Below are 22,444 nucleotides of genomic sequence, written 5' to 3'. Positions count from 1 at the left end.
CGTTTTTAAATGAACATTTTACAAATTATGTATGAGCCGTAACAGCACGAGGACACCCACCCACCCCCTTCAGCGTTATGAAATTTGTGAATGGGCCCCTAAATTTTGGCAGACTTTCCGAAAAAAAAATATCACAGAGCTCCGACAAAATTATGCATTATGCTGAAATTTTTCTAGAAAATTTGGCAGTGGTCCAAAAAATCATAACATTTTGATTTTAAAATCAAACATTAACATAGTGTTTGTATTTATAATAACAAAAAAATGTGGAATAGTTTGTTTATCATCAGATCACAAAAATAGTTACTTTAGTGACTATTCTTCTGAAAAATGTGGCTTTTTGTTGCAAATAGCGAGTTTTTAGTGACCAGCTTGAAAATAGTGACCAAATCATCAAAAAATGGCTTGCTACCTGAGAGAGAGGAGGCCAAGATTGATTGAAGGGAGGTTCAGTGATCTAAGCAGTCAGTGGGTGCGAAGTGAGGTCAGCTACAGGGGAGGTGAAAGTGACAGCTGGCGAGCTGGCTAGCTGGCGAGTATGTTTTCATGTATCGTTTCTATGGGAATGTTAGGGATTGTTTACCACAGAAAACAAATTCTACCGGTAAGTGAAAATTTTCTCCCGCATTTCTGAGTAACGTTTACCTTCTTCGTGTGTTGTAGAGGATGTAAAATGCATGTGTTTTATTGATTAAAGTGAGGAAAAGCTACCAGGATGCTACATTTCTTCTATGACTAGTGAAATTAAAAGCCGAACGAAACGAGATGGAGTGTGGCTGTGAAAAATGTTTGGAGGTACGTATTGAGTTAGCACCTTTAAACCAAAACAAACTCGCCAGCTGTCACCTGGTATTTCAAAATGGCGAATTCAACATTCTGACACATTGAAGTACTTCCCTTCTAGATACCTTGGAGGAGACAGCTCACTGACAACTGGCTTGTTTTCTTGGCTTCTTTGATTTCTTCTTCTCATGCTTGGGTTGTACACAATGGTTCGGAGAACTCAAACTGGGTCAAAACCATTTTCACATCCCATTTGTTATCAAAAAGATTATAAAATTTAAAAAAAAAATCAATAGCCATTAAAGTCCAATCCACAATATTTAAATATTCAACAATTTTATATGCGAGAACACAGGAAAACAACTTGAATTTTCAATCCCATCCAGTTTTAGTTTGGCCAAATTTTGACGGTTTTTCACGCTCTGCCCTTCGAATGTGCGGTTTCCAGTGACAGTTGATAACAGGTTCCCTTGACTTTTGGGAGCTCGCAATCTAATGTCTTTTTCGTTTTTAGGAACTGGGTCGGTGATCAGCACATAAACAAACAAACGTCAAGCAAATTGTAGTTCGGTCGAACCTGAACCCGGTTGGGGTTGAAACTGTGATTCAGAACGGGTTGCGCCAGTACCAACCCAGGTTCAAAAACGAATTCGACATAAGCCAGCTGTCTCCCCTCTCTCAGCTTGCTACCTAAGACCTTGCTACCAGCCCTGGAATCCTTTTCTATCAACAACAGAATGTTATTGCTACCTTTTACCTAGAAAAAAAAAAAAAAAACATGCTTAAGCTTAGAGTAATAATCGTTTCTTTATTAAACTCGAATATGTGAAAATTATACACGGGTTACAACTTTCCGTTATTAGCATCTATCCCAAATCATATTATCGGGCACTGTTTTTTCATCATCTGTTTTTAAATCCAGCTGTGCTGGCTTATCAGAAATCACGACACCATCTCGATATAAGATAAGATTACCACGTCCGATTTCGTATCAAAAATAATCACTCCTCCAGAATACCTTCACTGGAACTGGCGCCTGCTGACGACATTTCGCCAACCTTATCATCCTCGCCCGATGGGTTCATCGTTTGACCTTCATCGCCTGATGGCACAGACTGCGCGGTAGATGCAATTCGCTGCGATCCAACGCTTATTTCGCCCACTTGTTTGATAACGGCTTCCATCTTGTCCGGCAGCAGGTACTCTATCGGTTCCAGGATTTTCCTCTGTCGGAAATAGGTGATACCGTGCTTTTGCAACGTCAGCACGTTGATTCCCAAGTGGTTGGCGATGGTCGCCGGGGGAAAGATGAAATGGACGCACCGCTGCAGGTATGGAATGAGGTCGTACGCAAAGCACGAGCAGAAACGTATGAAGCATTCCCGCTCGGATGCGGTGAATGCTTGCTGCTCCTGGCGGTAGAAAGAGAGGATGTTCTTGCAAACGATCTCGAGGGAAGCCTCGAGGATTTCGGTGACCGTGGGCGCCAACGCAATTGGTGCACATAGACGAAGCTCGTTGAACACGGTCAAAATTTCATTGCAGTACAATGCTAGTGGAGTGAAATCTAGCAAGGTTTCGGGCGGGTGATTCCCGGTGTCAGACTTATCAACCGATTTTGATCGTTTGATCGCATTTGGGACCTTATTGATTAAGGTATAACGTTCGATTTCTTGCTCAAATTGTCGTGTGATCCTCACGACAGTAGTTTGAAAATTCTGCGAGATAACTTTGATGAATACAGGAGCAATGAGCGATCGAAAATCTACCCCAACCCTACTGAAAGACAATCCGAAGTACATGCACTGGCCAAGAATGGTATCGTAAGAGTTGATGTCGTTCGAAGCAAGATCCTTCTCCAACACGTTGATGAAGTCAACGATTTGGTCGTGTAGCCAGCTGTGGAATATTTTACTACCATCAGCTGCGCTGTGTTCCACCGTTATGGTGGACAAACCGGAAACGGCGTCTTCATCCTCCGGAAAGATAGCACGGTATTGGGTGATAATGTTGAACAGGTGTACTCTGGTAGCCTCGATGGTTTTCGTCAGATGAACGTGAGCTGAAATTGTAATAGCAATTAGTCATTCGTGTAATGTAGAAAAGGGTGTCCCAAAATTTCACTTTGTCAGAAAACATCAACCTTTAAATTAAAGGTAATAATGTTACAAACAGATTTTTATGTAGGGGGAATGTGCGAAATTACTTGAGATTTAAAAAAGTCTTATTTTTGTGTCTCGTTTCAAAAAAAAAAAAAAAGTTCCAAAAATTTCGGGATATTTATTATTTTAATACTTTTTTGCGATTTCCTAGAGTAATGATGGATGGGTAATTGAAGGAAAGAACTTCCATATCTTCTCATATACAAATCGAATTGATTTTTTGTCTTCCTAGAATCATTCACACAATAATAAAGCTATGATGACAGGCGAATGAATAGTCATACAATTTGACACCCGCCTTTTCACGAGCATTTTCTCTTTAATCATTATTAGCGAGATTTTTAGCCTCGGGCTAGTTCATCTCGGGACCAACGACATCACCTCCCTTCATAAGTGTCAATCGTGGGGATGAGGATCCCAGCCCAGGGTCCTTAGCTTGAAAGGCGTGAATTCTAACCTGTACACTAGGCCCGTCCCCATATTAACGAGTAGTTTGCAGAACGTATGCCTAAATTACATTTTTGAAACTCAGGAGCAAAATGGGTTCATCTAGGTACATTCAATTCTTTCTCTAAAAAAGTATGCAATTCCGACTCACATTTTTATTTCTACTGAACTAACCTTTACGTATATAGATGATTTATTTTGAAACCTAGGCTTGGCCATATATTCTTTGGATTTGTTTAATCTCAAGAACTTACATAATAATTTTGTGCTTTCAAATTGCTTTAACGATGTCTGTCTTTCAGCACAAAATAAAACAGTTCAAAAATAAAAAAAGGAAAATTTAAATACTCTGTTATTTGTTTCCATACTTTTGTCAGGTAGTGCAGGGGGAGATCCACCAGTACCGGACAGCACCCAATACCGGACAAAATAAAAAAATTGAGAAATCATGATTTTAATCAAGATGGTGTAGGGGGGGAGTCCTCTATGCCCGGACACTTTTTTTTGGTGATATTTCAAAATCTACACTAGTTTTACGGTTTATTTTTGTACAGTCTAAAAAATCAACAATATTTTAAATAAAAAATACCATGAGACAAACAAATAAACCTTTACAATTCATGTTTATGGTGGGTTACATTCAGGCTCGATAGAAACTCCTCTGCGATGCAAAGATGAGGTGATTTTGCCGTTTGTCTGAGGAGAAAAAATTGAACACAAAATTTTCAACACAGATCCTCAAGCGATTCGAGTGAGAGTGCAAAAAATGCGAGGATTTTGTTTGTGTGTGTGTGTGTCTCTCTCTCTCTTGTTGCGATGCTCACCTCTACTCACGCTTCAAAAGAACTCTTGAGCGTCCTGCCCGTACAAGGCAGTCCTCGGGGAGTTGTGAGAGCATTCTTTTTTATGGAATTACTCTGGTGTGTTTTGTGCTGTATCTTCCTCGCTCAATTTTCGTTGGCAGTCAATTCTCGCGAAACATTACTAAAGGACCTATGTGCAAATGAGAGGCTCTCTTTGTTTACTTTCTCTTTGATCAATAACTGAGTCACGTTAACCTCTTCTGTTGTATGGAACGCTAGTCAAGGAAATTGCCTTTCGATCTGTAGTGAAAAACTTCCCAAAAGCTTTAGAATTCCACTGTTATAATCGAAAAAGAGCGAGAGAGTAGAGAATCTCTCATTTGTTCATAGGTCCTTTAGTAATGTTTCGCGAGAATTGCAATTTAATTCAATGCCTTTCAATCTATTTTATACTTTGGGAGATGTAATGATTTTCTTCTCTATTAACAAATAGATTAACAGAGTGCGTCGAGAACGTCCGAGAAGTCGTCATTATTTTTCCGTCTCGGGTGACGCGTTCTTTTCTGCCGGGCAGTGCGTCTGTAGTATCTGGCAGCACGGTTAACACGGAGAATGAGTAAGACATTGTGGAGAGTTGAACAACACGCGCGATGGATGTAGAGGACGGAGGGAGAATGCAAGGACGGAGAGAGAAGGGGACTGGGTCGGGGAGATGTGTGGAGATGGTGGACACGAGAGGAAGTGAATAAATGAAGCGAAGTGATTGTCTGGTTAAATACAAGTTAAACTGTGTCATTAATTCAAGGAAATCTGAAATAGTACAAATTGGCGACGAGAAGATAAATGGTATGTAATTACTAATCGAAATGCATAAACTGGTTGTGAAATTTGTGAGAAAAAAAAGTGGGACCTTCGGTTCATGAAAATTGTAATGGCGTCTCGGTGTTGGTCGGTCCGATCGGCTGTGTAGTTTTTTTTTTTGAGCAGTATTGGTGTTGGGTGAGCCGCTTTGAAAGATGTTCATTTCAAGTTGTTCCGCAGTTATAGAAAAAAAAAAGAAAAAACGGGGGCTAGGTATGTGTTTGTTGTGGTTGACAGCCGATTGGAAGATAATGAAATTATGCTGTCAGAGAAAGAAAACGTGATGGCAGAAAATGCGATTGCTTTTGATTGTTGTGCGAAACGATCGCATGACCTATGAGGTGAACGGAGGTAAGATTAATTAATTAAATAAAACCTTACATGAGTGAAATTGGATATTATAGCAGAAATAATTGGTTGAAGAAGAGCCATATGCAGCAACAAGATAAATCTACCCTGATTAAGTGGTGAAGCGCAAGACAGGTTGACAGAGTTAATCAATACTCATTGAAAAGTAGAAAGTGGGTCTGACTTGTAAAAGAGATTCGTGAGGGTCGAATCTGATCGTAAGGGTCGATCACGAATTGTCTTGGGCAATATAAAAGATTATCAAATGGAAAAAATAATAGATTCGTGAGGGTCGAATCTGATCGTAAGGGTCGATCAATAATTGTGTGGGGCAATTTACAAAAAGTTCAAATGAAAACGAGATTCGTGAGGGTCGAATCTGATCGTATGGGTCGATCAATAATTGTGTGGGACAATTCACAGTTTTCAAATAATAAAAAGAGATTCGTGAGGGTCGAATCTGATCGTATGGGTCGATCAATAAGTGCGTGAGACAAAATGTTCACATTGAAAAGGAAAAAGCTTCGTGAGGGTTGAATCTGATCGATTGGGTCGATCAATAATTGTGTGAGGCAATTGAAAGTAAAAGTAAATGTTATTGAAGAGAAACGAATATAATTCTAAGAGCAGATCAACAATCATAAGAAATTGTTGAATTGATTAGGCTTTTTTTTTCAAGGGGCACATATAAGTGACACAAATTTTTATTTGCTTCTGTAAAATTTATTCAGGAATTTTACCGAAAGGACCGACCAACTTCCGTGGGTCTCATGGATTTATTAGTTTAAACAAATCATATAGTATGTGTTTAGTATATCGTTGTGCCCTTATAATACATTTCACAGATGAACGATACGAGACCGCTACCGCAGTTCCGATGCGAGGATATTGAAAAATCCAAGTTGTTTCGTGAATGGAATGACTGGAAAAGTAGCTTAGAACGATATTTTGATGCGAATGGCGTAACGGACCAGTATAAAAAGAGGGCAAAATTGTTGTACCTCGGAGGACCGCAGTTAGATAAGGTGTTCTCCAATCTTCCAGAGGGAAATAAATTTCCGCTTGTTGCTACTGAAAAGAAATACTACGATGTGGCAATTGTAGCGCTTGATAATTATTTTCAACCAGTAAGGCAAGATATTTTGGAGTGTCACCGCTTACGTCAGATGAAGCAGTTGCCAAACGAGAAATTTGCTCATTACATGGTAATAAGTGTTTAATTTTCATTTATTTTTGTTGCTGGTTCAATAGTTATCAAACATTACAGGTTCGTCTACGGCATCAAGCATCGTTGTGTGGATTTGATAAATATCCAAAGCGGACAAAACAAATATTGACGGATCTTATGATCATGGACGCAATTGTGGAAGGCTGTACGTCAGTTGAGCTTCGTCGGCGTATGTTGTTGAAAGACCGTACGCTAGATGAAATCGAGGATATAGCATCTAGTCTAGAGGGTGTTGATTCACAGATTCAGGATTTTGCCAAGCCGATTGATTCAAGTTCTGGTGTAGAGAAAGCATTTAAGGTCAGGGAAAAACCTTCGAAAAAATTCGTTCGTCCCTATCCCTATTCCGTCAAACCAGGTCATGGGCGTCAGAATAATCGCTTCTCCAGTGTGGTCTGCTTGAACTGTGGCAAGTCGGGCCATATCTCTACTTCGGAAATTTGTCCAGCGCGGGGTAGACAATGCAGAAACTGTAATCGAGTTGGGCATTTTGAATCCAAGTGCAAATCATCGAATGCCACCATGAGACCAGAAAGTTCTTCGAAAGCTCCTCCAAGTACAAGGTTTCGACGCGTCGAGCAGCAGGACACCAATGATACAACGGCTGACAAAGTCTACTATGCATTTTTTTCTGGAAACTCCACAAATGTGTTGAGATTTGACGTGGGAGGCGTACAGCTGGAAATGCTGGTCGATTCCGGGGCGGATGCGAATCTTGTGACCGTTGAAGCTTGGGAGCGAATGAAGCAATCGGGAGTAGTGGTTTCAAATTCTGCAAGAGATGTAGGTCGTACGTTTTTGTCGTATGGTAGCAACGAACCACTCTTGGTACGCGGAACATTTTCTGCAGAAATAGGGATTGCAAACAGAAGTACTTCAGCTTAATTCTTTGTGGTGGACAAAAGGCCAAACATGTTTGCTTGGGGATTTTACGGCTAAGCAACTGCAGGTGCTGAAAGTGGGAACCAACATAAATAACGTGCCGAGTGTGGAGCCGTTTGCTTGCATCAAGGATGTTGAAGTTCATATCCATATGCAACCGCTCGCAAAACCTGTCGTACAACCAGTTCGAAGGCTGCCGATACCTTTGGAGTCAGAAGTCAACCGTAAGCTAGAGGATATGCTGAATCGCGACATCATCGAACCTAAGAATGGGCCTACTTCGTGGGTATCTCCTTTGGTGGTTGTCGCCAAAGCCAACGGAGGACTTCGCCTATGTGTGGATCTCAGAAGGGTGAACCAAGCTGTGATGCGGGAACATCATCCGATGCCGGTGATCGATCAAATTCTTGATAAGATTGGCAGTGGGACTGTTTGGAGCAAGTTAGATATTAAGGAGTCTTTCCTACAAGTAATGGTTGCAGAAGAGTCACGCGATATCCTCAATTTTATTACGGAAAAGGGGTTGTTCCGTTTTAAAAGGTTACCCTTTGGTCTCGTAACGGCTCCAGAAATCTTCCAAAAAGTCATCGATGGAATATTGTGTGGATGTGAGGGTACTCACTGGTATCTCGATGACATTTTTGTGGTGGGAAGAGACATGGAAGAGCATGACATGCGGCTTGAAAAAGTAATGGGTCGGTTAAATGAAAGAGGCGTTCAACTTAATCTTGAGAAATGTCACTTTAGGGCGGTAGAAGTAGAGTGGCTTGGGCACAAAATCAACAGCTCGGGTATTTCTCCTTCAAGTGCAAAGGTTGCAGCAATTCAATCTTTTCGCCAACCTACAAATGAGAGTGAAGTTCGCAGCTTCCTAGGGCTTGCGAACTACTTAAATAAGTTTATAGCAAATCTTGCGACTCTAGATGAGCCACTCAGAGCACTTACAAGGAAAGGTATGAAGTTTTCATGGGATTCACAATGCGAGGAATCATTTCAGGCCATAAAGCAAGCTATGACAGACGTAAAGGTTCTTGGATTTTACAATGCTAGCAATACGACAGCCGTAATCGCAGATGCAAGTCCAACGGGACTCGGAGCAATGCTTGTGCAAACCGATGATGAAGGTCAACAGAGGATTATTAGCTTCGCGTCAAAGTCTTTGACGGAAACCGAAAAACGATACTGCCAGACGGAAAAAGAAGCCCTTGCGTTAGTATGGGCCGTTGAAAGATTTCAGTTCTACCTCTTAGGAAGAAAGTTTCAACTTGTGACCGATTGCAAATCTCTGGTGTACTTATTTACCCCTAGGTCTCGCCCTTGTCCGCGAATTGAAAGGTGGGTTTTGAGGCTTCAGTGCTTCGATTATTCGGTTACTCATATACGAGGAGACGAAAACGCCGCCGATGCTCTTTCACGTCTCTCATGCCCTGCCTTAAGACCCTTTGACTCTGCTGAGGAGATCATGGTACAACATATCGCCGCCACAAATGCTGAGGTTGTTGCTATCTCTTGGAATGAACTGGTTGCCAGAACGCAAGACGATGAAAAACTGGAAGATATACTGAAGTGTTTAAAAGATGACAACTTGGACTTACTTCCTATCGCTTACCGTGTTATTTCCTCAGAACTGTGTGACGTTGGAGGAGTACTTCTTCGCGGGGATTGCATAGTGATTCCAACTGTCTTGCGTAAGAGAGTACTGGACATAGCTCATGATGGTCATCCGGGGATGACAATGATGAAGTCGTATCTCCGAACTGCTGTTTGGTGGCCTAAACTCGATGCTGATGTGGAGACGTTTATCAAGAACTGTCGTGGGTGTACACTTGTGCCTCCCCGTTATGCCCCAGAACCAATGATGCGAAAGGAATTGCCTACCGGACCCTGGGAAGACATCGCAATTGATTTCCTAGGACCGTTACCCGAGGGACAACATCTGTTTGTGATCGTGGACAGCTACAGCCGATATTTAGAGGTGTGCGAAATGGGGAATACTGACTCTAGGGAAACCATCGAGCGTCTGCGAGAAATTTTCAGCCGTTACGGCGTGCCATCTCTCATTAAAGCAGACAATGGGCCACCATTCTCGAGTGAGGATTTCAAAAACTTCTGTAATGAGTATGGAATTCAGCTGGTGAACTCAATACCCTACTGGCCACAAATGAATGGCCAGGTAGAACGGCAGAATCGTTCAATCCTTAAGAGGTTGCGGATCGCCCAAGAACTTGGGAAAGATTGGCGAAAAGTTCTGCGGGATTTTCTGTTGGTGTATCATGCAACCAATCACTCTACAACGGGACAGGCGCCATCTAAGCTGATGTTTGGACGCCGCATAAAAAGCCGACTTCCTAGAGTTCCAGCTTTCATTGATGATGAATCGGTGCGCGATAATGATAATCTTCAAAAGGAAAAGGGGAGGATGTATTCTAATGGAAAACGTAGGGCGGTATCTAGCGACATTCAAGAAAATGATCGAGTGTTCTTAAAGCGGATGAAGAAGGATCACAAATTACAGGCCGACTTTGCTCCTGAGGAGTTTCAAGTTATAAAGAAGAACGGTTCAGACACAACTGTTCGTTCAACTATATCAGGAAAGGAATTCCGACGAAACGTTACCCATTTGAGGAAAGTTCCTGAGACCAGTGACAGGATTTCGAAGGAGAGAATCGAATCACCTGAAATGGATCATCAACAACCCAGGCAGGAAGGAACATTGAACTCTTCAACACCGGAGGCTGATAACTATACCGATCCGCTTGTACCGCAGGAAGAGAACTCTCGAGGTAAACGCAAGCGTCGTGAACCCATTAGGAACGAAGACTACGTGCCGTACTACATCGAAGAAACAAATGGTGGGGTTGTAGTATCTGGCAGCACGGTTAACACGGAGAATGAGTAAGACATTGTGGAGAGTTGAACAACACGCGCGATGGATGTAGAGGACGGAGGGAGAATGCAAGGACGGAGAGAGAAGGGGACTGGGTCGGGGAGATGTGTGGAGATGGTGGACACGAGAGGAAGTGAATAAATGAAGCGAAGTGATTGTCTGGTTAAAAACAAGTTAAACTGTGTCATTAATTCAAGGAAATCTGAAATAGTACAGCGTCGAGAAAGCCCGAGAAGTCGTCAGTATTTTTTCTCGTTGCGCTTTCTTTGGAGTGCATGGAGAAAGCCCGACTAATTTTAGTTTTTTTTCCTCGGGTCGCGTGCCCTTTTTTTCTGAGTGCTTTTATGGTCGTTTTATGGCCGGGCACACGGGTGAAGCTGAAAGTGCATTGTGTCTGCTCAATCAAGGATGAAGCATCAATTGGTGAGCTCGTTTCATGTTTTTTTTTCAAATCTGTAAAATATGTATGACCGCACATTTAATCGTTACATAAATATGATTTTTCAACAAACTATGAATGGTTCGTCACTGTAAGTGTCGGCATAAACTCTTATTCATAACTTTTTCGTTTTATATTTTTTATATAAAATCCCTTTATATAAGTAAAAGTAAAGTAAAAAAAGCTTCGAATGGTTCGGTCTGTTTGTCTGTGCTAGAAGTATAGACTTGCAAAATGAGTGCTTCGTGAAGCCCAAGCAGGAAAGTTCGGTTTTGCATCGTCCGATAGATTTTGCTCACGGTTTCGCGCGTGTTTTCGTCGCCGGATTATTTTTTTTCCTTTTTTCTGTTATGGAGCGTCTTGCTGGGTAGTGCTTCGTGAAACTCATTGCTTCGATTTTTTTTCCTGTTTTGGAGCGTCTTGCTGGGTAGGTATTTCGGAAGGCCCAAGTAAGACGGTTTGTTTTCAGGACGCCAAGAAGTTTTGTTGTCAGTGTCAGTTTTGTGTTCAGTCGAGAATGGATTACCAACTGGTGAGTTCGTTTCATGCTTATGATAACACATTTTTTCTTGAAAGCGTAACTTTTATATAATGTTAAAACAAATTTTGTATGGTTCGTCACTATAAGTGTCGGCATTATGCTTTTTTCTTATACAATTTCAATATACATATATTTTTCTCTTTTCGACATTATTAAAAAATATCTTTTGAATTTTTCGACATTGTGAATGTTGACGTATTTTTTAAAACTTCTACCATATCGAGACAAAATGCATATGTAATTTTCAAACAAACTATGTATGGTTCGTCACTACAAGTGTCGGCATTATTCCTGTTTCATATAATTTAAAATATATACATGTAATTTTCAGTTTTCGTCATTAATAAAAACGTCTTTTGAATTGTTCGACATTATACATGTTGACGTATTTTTTAAAGCTTCTACCAAAAACTTCTCGAGACAAAAATACAAAACTAGCTTTAAAAATAAGTCGTATATTTCCCCCTTGTCCATGGATCGCATCACCGACCAGAGGTGACTCCCAGATCTTTTCCTCCCTCACTAATAAACACCCTTCCCGTGATGATTGTGGAGATGCAGAGATATTCTCGGTCTCTAGAAGCAACAATCATTACACCCTAACATTCCTTCCCCATCCCAACTGACTGTAGGGACTTGGCCGGCGCCGTTATTGATCAATAATATTAGATCTGCTAAAATTGCACTTCGAGAGTAAGCGGAAACTCCCATCCCTTATTCATTTGGATCGTAGTGCAATTCTTACCAGTTCCGATCAATCGCGGAGTAGCAACCATTAACTTGCAAAACGTTCATTTTATTCAAAAGACTTTGAATGGTTTGCCACTGTAAGTGTCGGCATAAAAATATTATGTGATGGTCCAGCCAATTGATTTTTTTTTTTTCTCAATTTGAGTAAAATATCCTAACAGCTGTAGGAATGAAGCAACCATTGATATGTGTAGTCAGTCTAAGCTAAGCTAAGCTCTATCATCAAATAGATCAACAGTATTTGATAATTATCTACCATTTGAGGATTGAGCCTCCCCAAGTTTTCCGACACAGTGAAATTCTGGAGAACCGCACTTTAGAATTACCAAACTTACCATCATCTTGTGGGATCTTTGCCAACAGTTCTTTGAACCATCCGGTTCTAATTTGAAGGAATTTCAGTTTCAACTCGGCCGTTGAAAACGCCTGCATTCTCCGCAGATAGCCGACCACCTGCAGACACTTCGGAAGCTGTAGATCAGTTCGCAGCTGAGACAGAAGCTGAACCAACATGGTATGCCACGCTGCTTCCACCGCTGATCGAATGTTCTGTTGGAACGAATCAAATCAGAAACTTAAAAATTTGCTTTCAATGGTTTCTCAAGTTCTACTCACCGCAATAATGGGAATGTTTCCATGTTTACTACCAACTCGCTGCACATAGGCAGCCAATTCCAATGCTTCCTCGTATTTGCCCTCCCGTATGCAAGTTTCCATCAACTGGGGAAGTTCCAGAATTTCCAACAGCTCGGCATTACGCGTCAAGGTCAATGAGTTCAACCTTCGAGCACTATTAATATTGCTGGACGAGTCCAAAAACTTCTGACAAGTTTCCGCAAAGTTAGGCAACTTTTTGCTCAGACTATCCACACGCTCCTCCGTCTGGACAAACTTCCGGTAGATTTCCCGGGAACATTCTGCCGTTTGGATGAAGGTTTTGTAATTGTTGACGGCCAACTCTTGAGTCTGCTCCACATTCTGTTTGTTTTCGTCTTGCAAGCGGCTCTTTTCCTTCTTCAGCTGGTCCACTTTGTAGGAACCAAGCTTGAACATATAGTCCATAACTTCTGGGGCATTTTCGCTGTTGAGGATATCTGAATACGAACGAATTTTGTTATAAATCTGCTGTGTATAACTGTTTAATGCAAATGTTACCTTCATATTTATCAGGAAACACCAGTTTCAACACTTTTTCATTCTCATAATCCATGGTTTTCGAAAGGAGTAAAATCGTACCGACGAATTGCAGCAAATATTCGCACTGTTTACGTTTCACTTCATGATGTGTAAAAGAACTGTCACTGCAAACGGTATGTAAATAACAATGAGTATATAAATACGATACTACTACTACAACAACCGTTAGTTCATTCATACGCATCCTACGTCCATTCATTTCAGCTGCATGCGCTTTTACGCTTTTTCTTGCATACAAGTTGTTTGGAAGATTGAACGAGGGGCGGCTCAATATAAGTTTTTTTTTACCGATTTCTGTTCTGTTTGGCTTAAATGAAGGGCACACAAATTCCCGGGAGGTCCCAGAAGGTCCTGAAACTAGAGTACCCGTATTGAAGGACATTTCAGTTTTGCCGGTATCACCAAAATTTGGGAATCCAAGGCTCAATCTAAGTGATTTTTTTGAGTATGTGTGCGCAAAAATGAGTAAATTACCACTTTGCATTGTGGCCACTGAAAAAACCCAGGAACAATCATCGAAGAAACCCGTATATATATATATATATATATATATATATATATATATATATATATATATATATATATATATATATAAATAAAATATATATATATATATATATATATATATATATATATATATATATATATATATATATATATATATATATATATATATATACATTTCTTTTTTTTTTTTTTTTAATTTCTTTATAAGTATCATTTTAAACATTACATTCATTTTTTATATCTAGGTGTTCTGTGTTATTAGACAACACTATCATCCTAATTTGGTAAAACGAATTCAAGATTTTATTAACATTTTGTTAACAACATATTACATTTCATTTGCCGTAGCAGTTCAGATTTTTTACAGGTGAGTTGATTTCACCTGCTAATAAGAGAAAAAAAAAGGGTTTGAATACACTTAACCTAACTTAACCTAAACATATAATGCATTAATCGCAACAATAGAAGATTGTAATGATTTTTGCCTGAAATTGTTAATTATTTTATTTGACATTTGTTCCAATGTTTCAACATTGGATATTCTATGTAACTCATTGGTACTATACCAGGGAGGAAGCTTCAGAATCATTTTCAAAATTTTATTTTGAATTCTCTGCAGAGCTTTCTTCCTGGTATTACAACAGCTAGTCCATATTGGTACAGCATACAACATGGCTGGCCTGAAAATTTGGTTGAATATCAAAAGCTTGTTCTTAAGACAAAGTTTTGATTTTCTATTAATAAGGGGATATTTTACATATTTATTACATTTGGCTTGAATGCTCTTAATGTGATTTTTTTTGTATGGTATTCAGTTGGAGCTGCCTGACAGTTTAACTTGTCAAGGCTGAACCCTCGGTCTGGCTTTTGCCAAGTTTCCCCTCTACCAGGACCAATACACAGACGGACTAGGCTATGGTGCCCACATGAACACTGTTTTTTATTCGTATTGTGATGTGATAGTTTTTGAAAAATACCCATATTCCCTTGCTTCTGAGAAAAGGAAGCATTGTGAAAATCAGCAGCTCCATCAGAATTTGTTTGAAATAGTAGTGTAGTAGTGTCATTACTAATACTGTCTAATCGAAATGGTTTTGAACAATTTGTCATTTAAGTGCTACTCCTGTCTTTTACGTAAGATTAGAGTCTTAAATGTCAATTGTCGTCAAGTCTTAGGGATGGTACACAAATTATGTCACGATAAATTTCAACTTTTTTGACCCCCCCCCCCCCTTTGTCACGTTTTTTGTATGAGTCCTCCGAAATTTTTGTATGGCTTGTCACGCTTGGCTTGACCCCCCCCCCCCCTTTGGAGCGTGACGTAATTTGTGCATGACACCTTAACAAAATTAGGCTGTTTAGTAGTAGTTCTAGTTAACTTCATTTTTTGTTGTTAAAAGTATTTATTGGTCATTACGTTCATAAATCCTTAAAAAAATGTGTTCCCTAATGATCGATCTGAAGTTCTATTACAGTCTCCTACAAGATTCACTTTTCGGTGGCAAATACAATGCTTCACAACGCCTACTTGTAAATTTTGCGAAAATGAAGCTGGAATTAGATTATTTATACCTTTGTTACAAAAGAGGTATTTCTTATTATGGCAATGTAAAAACCATATTAAAATAAGATTGTCGCCACTTATTTCTACTCAGTGGATCTACTAGTCATTTTCCTCAGAGTAATATTTACTACGTCGTATATGATAACGATATATCTAGCTAGCTAATAGTAAGTGTGGCTACGGATCATTCTGGTTAGCAAAAGGCTAACTGATCGTCACCAATAGTATTAATGTCCACTTCGAATAGATTAATTATTTGAAATGGGCATCAATTCTATCAATAACGCAGAATTTCCGTTGGATCACATCCGAGATATTATTGCGTCTATGCCATATGAATTATGACGCGGCTTTAAGCAAAAAGTACCAAAATGTGATACCACCACTACAGGTTAAGCCTTTGGTTTCGATCATGTGGGCTAATGGATTATGCCCCCCATCGCGGCAAGGTCGCATAACCAAGGGGAGGGAGAGATATTTTACATATTTATTACATTTGGTTTGAATGCCCTCAATGTGATTTTTGAAAGTTAAATTCTTATCTAGCATGAGCCCTAGATACTTAACTTCATCTGACCAATTTATTGGAACCCCTCTCATCGTGACAACATGTCTACTTGAAGGTTTCAAATAAAGAGCTTTGGGTTTATGTGGGAATATTATTAGTTGAGTTCTGGAAGCATTAGGAGAAATCTTCCATTTTTGCAAGTATGAAGAAAAAATATCCAAACTTTTTTGCAATCGACTACAGATGACACGCAGGCTTCGTCCTTTGGGGAGAAGCCTGTGTCATCCGCAAACTAAGATTTTTGACATCCCTGAGGTAACTCAGGTAAGTCATAGAGTAAGGTGGGGCAAAAGTTCGACCTTAGTGGTATAATCAAAGTTTCCAGGAAAACAATAGCAGTTGAAACAAAACAAATACCATACATTGAATCTTCAACGTATTGGATATAATTTTGCTGAACAAACTTGTGTCATAATATTTACCCATTTTTAGTTATAACAGTTTCAAAATTAATTGTCTTATTCGAACTTTTGCCCCACCGGTGGGGCAAGAGTTCGAATCTAGTGTGGGGCAAAAGTTCGCTGGCTAAAACACAAAATATCGACCCTTTTATGATAGGCATACTTTACACCAGCCGTAAACTTAAGTTTAACGAAAATTACACACTAAATTTTCATCAAAAAATTGCCCAAAACCGGGTTAATTGTAATATACTCGAAAATAGCAGTTTTTCACAAAACTATGTGGAAATGAAAAATTTTGGTGGCAATTTTCACACGATCAGACAAATTTAACTGAATTTGAAGATAATATGTGGATTTTAGGCAATTTGCAATTTTTTCCGTGATTTTATACATGGGTCCAACTTTTGCCAAGCTGATTCGACCTTTTGCCCCACTATGGGCCAAAAATTGTTTTCAAGCATCTATGCAAAAACTAATACACCTCAAAGCAACCTTATGATAGGCCTAGAAACGCCCTTACATAAAATATTGAAAAAGATTTTATCTTCAATTGATTCCATGCAACGAAAGTTTGACCAAAAAATACAAAGTTCACGTCGAAAAATAACAAATAGCCATAACTTTTCCAAATCTCAATCGATTTTTATGATATTTGGATTGAAAGTCTCTTACTTGAATAGCATTCGAACCACCATGACATTTATAAGATTTGTTTTGAATTGAGCTGGAAATCTTAAAAAGAAACTCTTACCCCACTTGAACTTTTGCTCCACTTTACTCTATGTGAAAATATTGTATAATATTGGTCCTAAAATGCTGCCTTGGGGAACACCTCTTACAGGAAGTCTTTCAGATTTGGAGTTCTGATAATTAACCTGAAGTGTACGATTTGACAGATAACTTTGAATTATTCTAACAATGTATGTTGGAAAATTAAAGTTTTTTAATTTTACAATCAAACTTTCATGCCATACACTGTCGAATGCTTTTTCTATGTCTAGAAGAGCAAGACCAGTAGAATAACCTTCAGATTTGTTGGAACGGATGAAATTTGTTACACGTAAGAGTTGATGAGTGGTCCAATGTCCATGGCGGAACCCGAACTGTTCATTGGCAAAAATTGAATTTTCGTTGATGTGGACCATCATTCTGTTCAAAATGACCTTTTCAAAAAGTTTACTGATGGAGGAAAGCAAACTGATTGGACGATAGCTAGAAGCTTCTGCAGGATTTTTGTCTGGTTTTAAAATTGGAACAACCTTAGCATTTTTCCATTTGTCAGGAAAATATGCTAATTGAAAACATTTGTTAAATATATCAACTAAAAATGATAAGCTACTTTCTGGAAGTTTCTTGATGAGGATGTAGAAAATTCCATCATCGCCAGGAGCTTTCATGTTTTTGAATTTTTTAATAATAGTTCTCACTTCTTCCAAATCAGTCTCCCAGGCATTTTCGAAAACGTTAAAATTAAAATTGTGCGCGCTTTCAAACTGCATAGCAAGTTTTTGAGCTTTTTCGCAATTAGTTAGTAATAATTTATTTTCCTCTTTCAATGCCGGTATTGGCTTCTGAGGTTTTTTCAAGATTTTAGATAATTTCCAAAAGGGCTTAAAGCCAGGGTCCAATTAAGAAATCTTATTTTCAAAATTTTTGTTTCTTAATTGAGCAAAACGTTTCTTGATTTCTTTCTGCAAATCCTGACATATAATTTTCATAGCAGGATCACGAGTGCGTTGAAATTGCCTTCTCCTCACGTTTTTAAGACGGATCAAGAGTTTAAGATCATCGTCTATAATCACGGATTCAAATTTTACTTCACATTTTGGAATTGCAATGCTTCTGGCTTCAACAATGGAATTTGTTAAAGTTTCAAGAGCATTGTCAATATCAAGTTTTGTTTGTAAGGGAATATTAACATCAAGATTAGAGTCAATAAATGTTTCATATATATATTCCAGTCGGCTTGAAAATAATTGAAAGTGGACCTGATAGGATTGAGAATCGCTTATTGGGATATTTGAAATGTAACAGGGACATGATCAGAATCAAAATCAGCATGAGTAATCAGTTGGCTACACTGCCCATAACTGCATAACAGTCACATTACACATTTTTTACAAATTGGAGTTAATACCGGGGAGAGTCATCAAATGATAAATACTTTCGATCGACTTACTGAAATCTGTGAGATTGTTCTAGAAAATTCGAAAAAAATACCAAGTTATTTTGTCACATTGGCAATTATAACCGCATAACAGTCACTTTGAGATTATACAAGAGCCTTGTAATGTAATAGCAATGAAATTTCTATCAGAATTATTTTCTGACTTTTCACCTGGTATGCGATATGAGTTGTACAAAATATCAGCCTAAAATAATCACTTTTGAGTTCCCGGTAATTTTTAGAAATTTTAGATTCCTCCAATACTGCCTTAAAATGCACACTTGGTATTCCATTTACTCAATGCCTACTTTTGTCGAATGTTACAAATATGCAGTTATGGGCAGTACAAAGATGACTAGAGTCGGTTAAGACCAAATCAATCGTAGATGGAGGAAAAACATGTAGGGAGAAGAGGAAAAACATGTAGGGCTATCAGGGTATTGAATTGAGAAATATCCTGAAGAGCACTCATCAAATAAAATTCTGCCGATGGAATTACTTTGAGAATTATTCCATGACCGATGTTTGGCATTAAAGTCACCAATGACAAAAAAATTGACTTATCGCGAGTCAATTTTCGCAAGTCAGTTTGGAGCAAATTTACTTGCTGTCCAGAGCATTGAAAAGGCAAATAGGCAGCTATGAAAGTATATTTACCAAACTGTGTTTCAACAGAAACACCTAAAGTTTCAAAAACTTTAGTTTCAAATGACGAAAACAGTTGATGTTTTATACGCCTATGAATGATGATTGCACCTCCCCCACATGCACCCAATTTAAAATATTTAAATTATTATTTGGATCCATTAGAAAAACGTAATCCAATAACAATTTGATTTGTAAATTTTACACCTACTTGGACTGCTTAAGTCATAGTGGTGGCTTTGAACATTGCATCAATCATTAGGTTCAATTGTTCAGTTAGAAAATTAAAATCAGAGGCAGACATGTCACTTAAAGTGGGTACATTATCTGATGATTTCCCATTAGAATTTTCGGTGGACGAAGAAGCGGAGTAGGAGTTACCTGTGGCGGTAGGGTTTTTTCCATTTGATTTGAAACAAGTAGAATGGGTACTCATAGTACGAACAGGGGAGGAGTTCAAATTTCCTGCTACGATATCGGCAAAGGATTTTCCGTGAATAGATACATTCGAAATTGAAAGATTCGAACGGCTACCCGACGGATTAAAATTAGTTTGTGAATGAGCATGATTATGATCTTCCTGATGGGTATGATTCATGATCAAGCGATCGTTACCTGAAAAATGAGTATTGCTTGATATTCTACCAGGGAAATTCCGTTATCGTAACGGATATTATCTTTCATCTGCCTGGCACAAGCCTCAATGACTCTTTTGCGTGAAGGACAATCCCAAAAATTTGGCTTATGATTAGCCCCGCAATTAGAGCATATGAACTTGGTGGTATCTTCCTTCACTGGACAGACGTCCTTGGCGTGAGAAGAGCCTCCGCAAATCATGCATTTAGCATCCATGCGACAATTTTTTGTACCATGACCCCACTTTTGGCACCGACGGCACTGAGGGGGGTTCTGGTAATTTCCTCCAGGTTTCTGGAAATGTTCCCACGTCACACGGACATCGAACATAAGTTTTGCGTTTTCTAAAATAATATTTAGTTCTTTTTTGTTAAACTAACCAAATAATATTCTTGAGAAAGCCCTTTCCGAACAATGCCAGATTGGGTTCTATTTTTCATAATGATTACTTGGACTGGGGAAAATCCAAGTAAATCATTTATTCCATTTTTGATCTCTTCAGGTGACTCATAGTCACTTGAGAGATCTTTCAAGACAACTCTGAACAAACGTTCAGTTTTGTCGTCATAAGTAAAAAAATTGTGCTTCTTCTCTTCAAAATGTTTGAGAAGAAGTTCGCGATCTTTAAGAGTTTCCGGCAAAACGCGACAGTCTCCTTTCTTTGCGATTTGGAAGGAAACCTTGATTCCCCTAATGGAGTTCAAGATCTCCTGCCTAAATCCCCCAAATTCGGAACAACTGACCACGATAGGCGGCACTCTTTGCTTCCTCACTTGAATCAAAGAGCCTGGGCTAGAGGCTGCTTCGATTTGGTGTTAGGAAAATGTGTCTAGAGCATCGAACTGATTGCTCATTTCGATACAATTATTCATTTCACCCTTGGAAGAAAGTTTGCGTTCCAGGGAAGCGTCCTTTCTTCCATTCTTGCCACGTTTAGTGACAGTTGGGATTTAAAACTTTTTTGTGAATTCAGAGATTCACCCTTCCTTTTGTTAGTTGTTGATACCATGTTTAGTTAATAAACGAAAAAAAGACGTGCCCTTGGAGAGGTTTTTTCCCAAGACGGTGTCCAAGAAGGATTACCAACGCTAGCATTCGCCAACGGGTCCAAAAGTGCTTTTAAAGTAGCACTGAAAAGTAGTATTTTATTGCTTTAGGTAGTTTTTAAGAAAACTTCCAAGAGCATAGAGAATTCGACAACACATGAATGTGCAATAATCTGTAAAAACGCGTTTTTCGGTGGCATATTTTGGAACATGGGATAATTATGCGTATAACGAAAACACACTTTCCGAGGCATGTGAAGCTTTATGGATAGGAATAAGAATGTTTCACGAGAATCGGATGAGTATAGACTGTCAGCCATTCCATGAAAAACCGATCTAGTGGGTCACCGAATTCCGTGAATATTTGCTATTTTGTTCCTTATCCGAAATAAGGATACACGTATTTTTGATTTTTTGATTAGGGTGACCATTTCCGAAATAGGGTGACCAGAAAAATCGCGATTTCGCAAAATTTTTATTTTTTAAAAAATTATAACTTTTGAACCGTTTGACCGATTTTCAATTTTTTTGGACGAAATGAAGGCTAAGGAGTTTGACTTTTCAGAAAAAATATAAAATTTCACAAAAAGTGTGTTTTTTACATGGAAAACCTCAATAGTTTCCGTTTTTTGTGTTTTGAAGGCCTCGGGACCAAAGGGGCTATTGCTGTTCTCATTTTTTCTTGAAAGTTCAGAAAATTTTATGTCTACTGTCAAATTTTCAGCGATGTATGTTTTTTAGTTTTTGAGATATATTTTTGTGAAAATAAAAAATCAGTCATTTTTCATCGACACACACTGTAGGTCTCAGCGCATTAGATTTCTTATTTAAAAAAAAATCATAACTTTTGAACAGCTTAACCGATTTCCAATCTTTTTTTATGGAATGAAAGCTTAAAATTTCAACTTTTCAGACAAAATTGAATCACATAAACTTTCTTTCAGAGCTCATTTATCATTTGGTCGGAGTTAAGTCAGAGTAGTCTTGAATAACCCAGAGATATTGTGTAATAACTTTGCCAACAATACTCCGAATGTATAATTCCCCATTACTCATGAAACTACAACTAATAGTGAAGCAATCCTCAAAAATTCATTAAAAAATATTGAGTAATGCTCAAATACGAGCAATTTGAATTTTGTATGTCAGCCCCGTAGCCTACGGATATACATTAAAGAATCTTAAAATAATGTCAAAAGAAGCCCCGCTTGACGGTACATAATTCTATCATTTTGAATCGGGACCGGTGGCGTTAATTTCATCGCGTCCGTGCATTTGACTGTCGTGATCGATTTCTAGATTGTCTAATTATTATACAGTTCTTCTGTCCACACAGAACGGAAGTCTTTGGCTCAAAGTATGTCCACTCAAATAACGGTCAATAAATTTGCAGTCCACCAACCCGCCCAATTTGCACTGTATTGCTTCACTAGTTCTAATACCTCGAAAAAACAAATTATTTGAACCACTCACATAAAAAGATGCTATGAGATCACTCTTCGGTCACCCACACGATCGTTCTTCATTCGGCGCTGGAAGAAATAAGGTAGCATGCGAATCTTCCCGCAGAATTCCAAAA

At 38.8% G+C, this 22,444-nt stretch overlaps 1 protein-coding gene across 1 annotated transcript; it reads right to left on the bottom strand.

The window, feature by feature from the left end:
* Positions 1–1,565: 1,565 nt before the first annotated feature.
* LOC5571013 (conserved oligomeric Golgi complex subunit 8) lies at positions 1,566–13,432 on the bottom strand. Its single transcript, XM_001653393.2, has 4 exons — positions 13,287–13,432; positions 12,747–13,225; positions 12,467–12,680; positions 1,566–2,845 (listed from the first exon to the last, which is right to left on the bottom strand). The coding sequence occupies exons 1-4, from the start codon at positions 13,339–13,341 to the stop codon at positions 1,785–1,787; spliced, it is 1,809 nt and encodes a 602-aa protein (XP_001653443.2). The 5' UTR covers positions 13,342–13,432; the 3' UTR covers positions 1,566–1,784.
* Positions 13,433–22,444: the final 9,012 nt, after the last annotated feature.

The sequence above is a fragment of the Aedes aegypti genome, chromosome 3 (genome assembly GCF_002204515.2).
Source record: "Aedes aegypti strain LVP_AGWG chromosome 3, AaegL5.0 Primary Assembly, whole genome shotgun sequence".
Taxonomy (NCBI): Eukaryota; Metazoa; Arthropoda; class Insecta; order Diptera; family Culicidae; genus Aedes; species Aedes aegypti.
Note: the sequence above shows the minus strand (reverse complement) of the source record. Positions and strands in the feature narration are given on the sequence as shown.

Coding starts and splice junctions, on each gene's coding strand:
- LOC5571013 (XM_001653393.2), bottom strand. CDS start 13,341: ATGGATTATGAGAATGAAAAAGTGTTGAAACTGGTGTTTCCTGATAAA. Junction 12,681..12,746: donor GAAACATTCCCATTATTGCG/GTGAGTAGAACT, acceptor TCGTTCCAACAG/AACATTCGATCAGCGGTGGA. Junction 2,846..12,466: donor AAAGATCCCACAAGATGATG/GTAAGTTTGGTA, acceptor TTACAATTTCAG/CTCACGTTCATCTGACGAAA.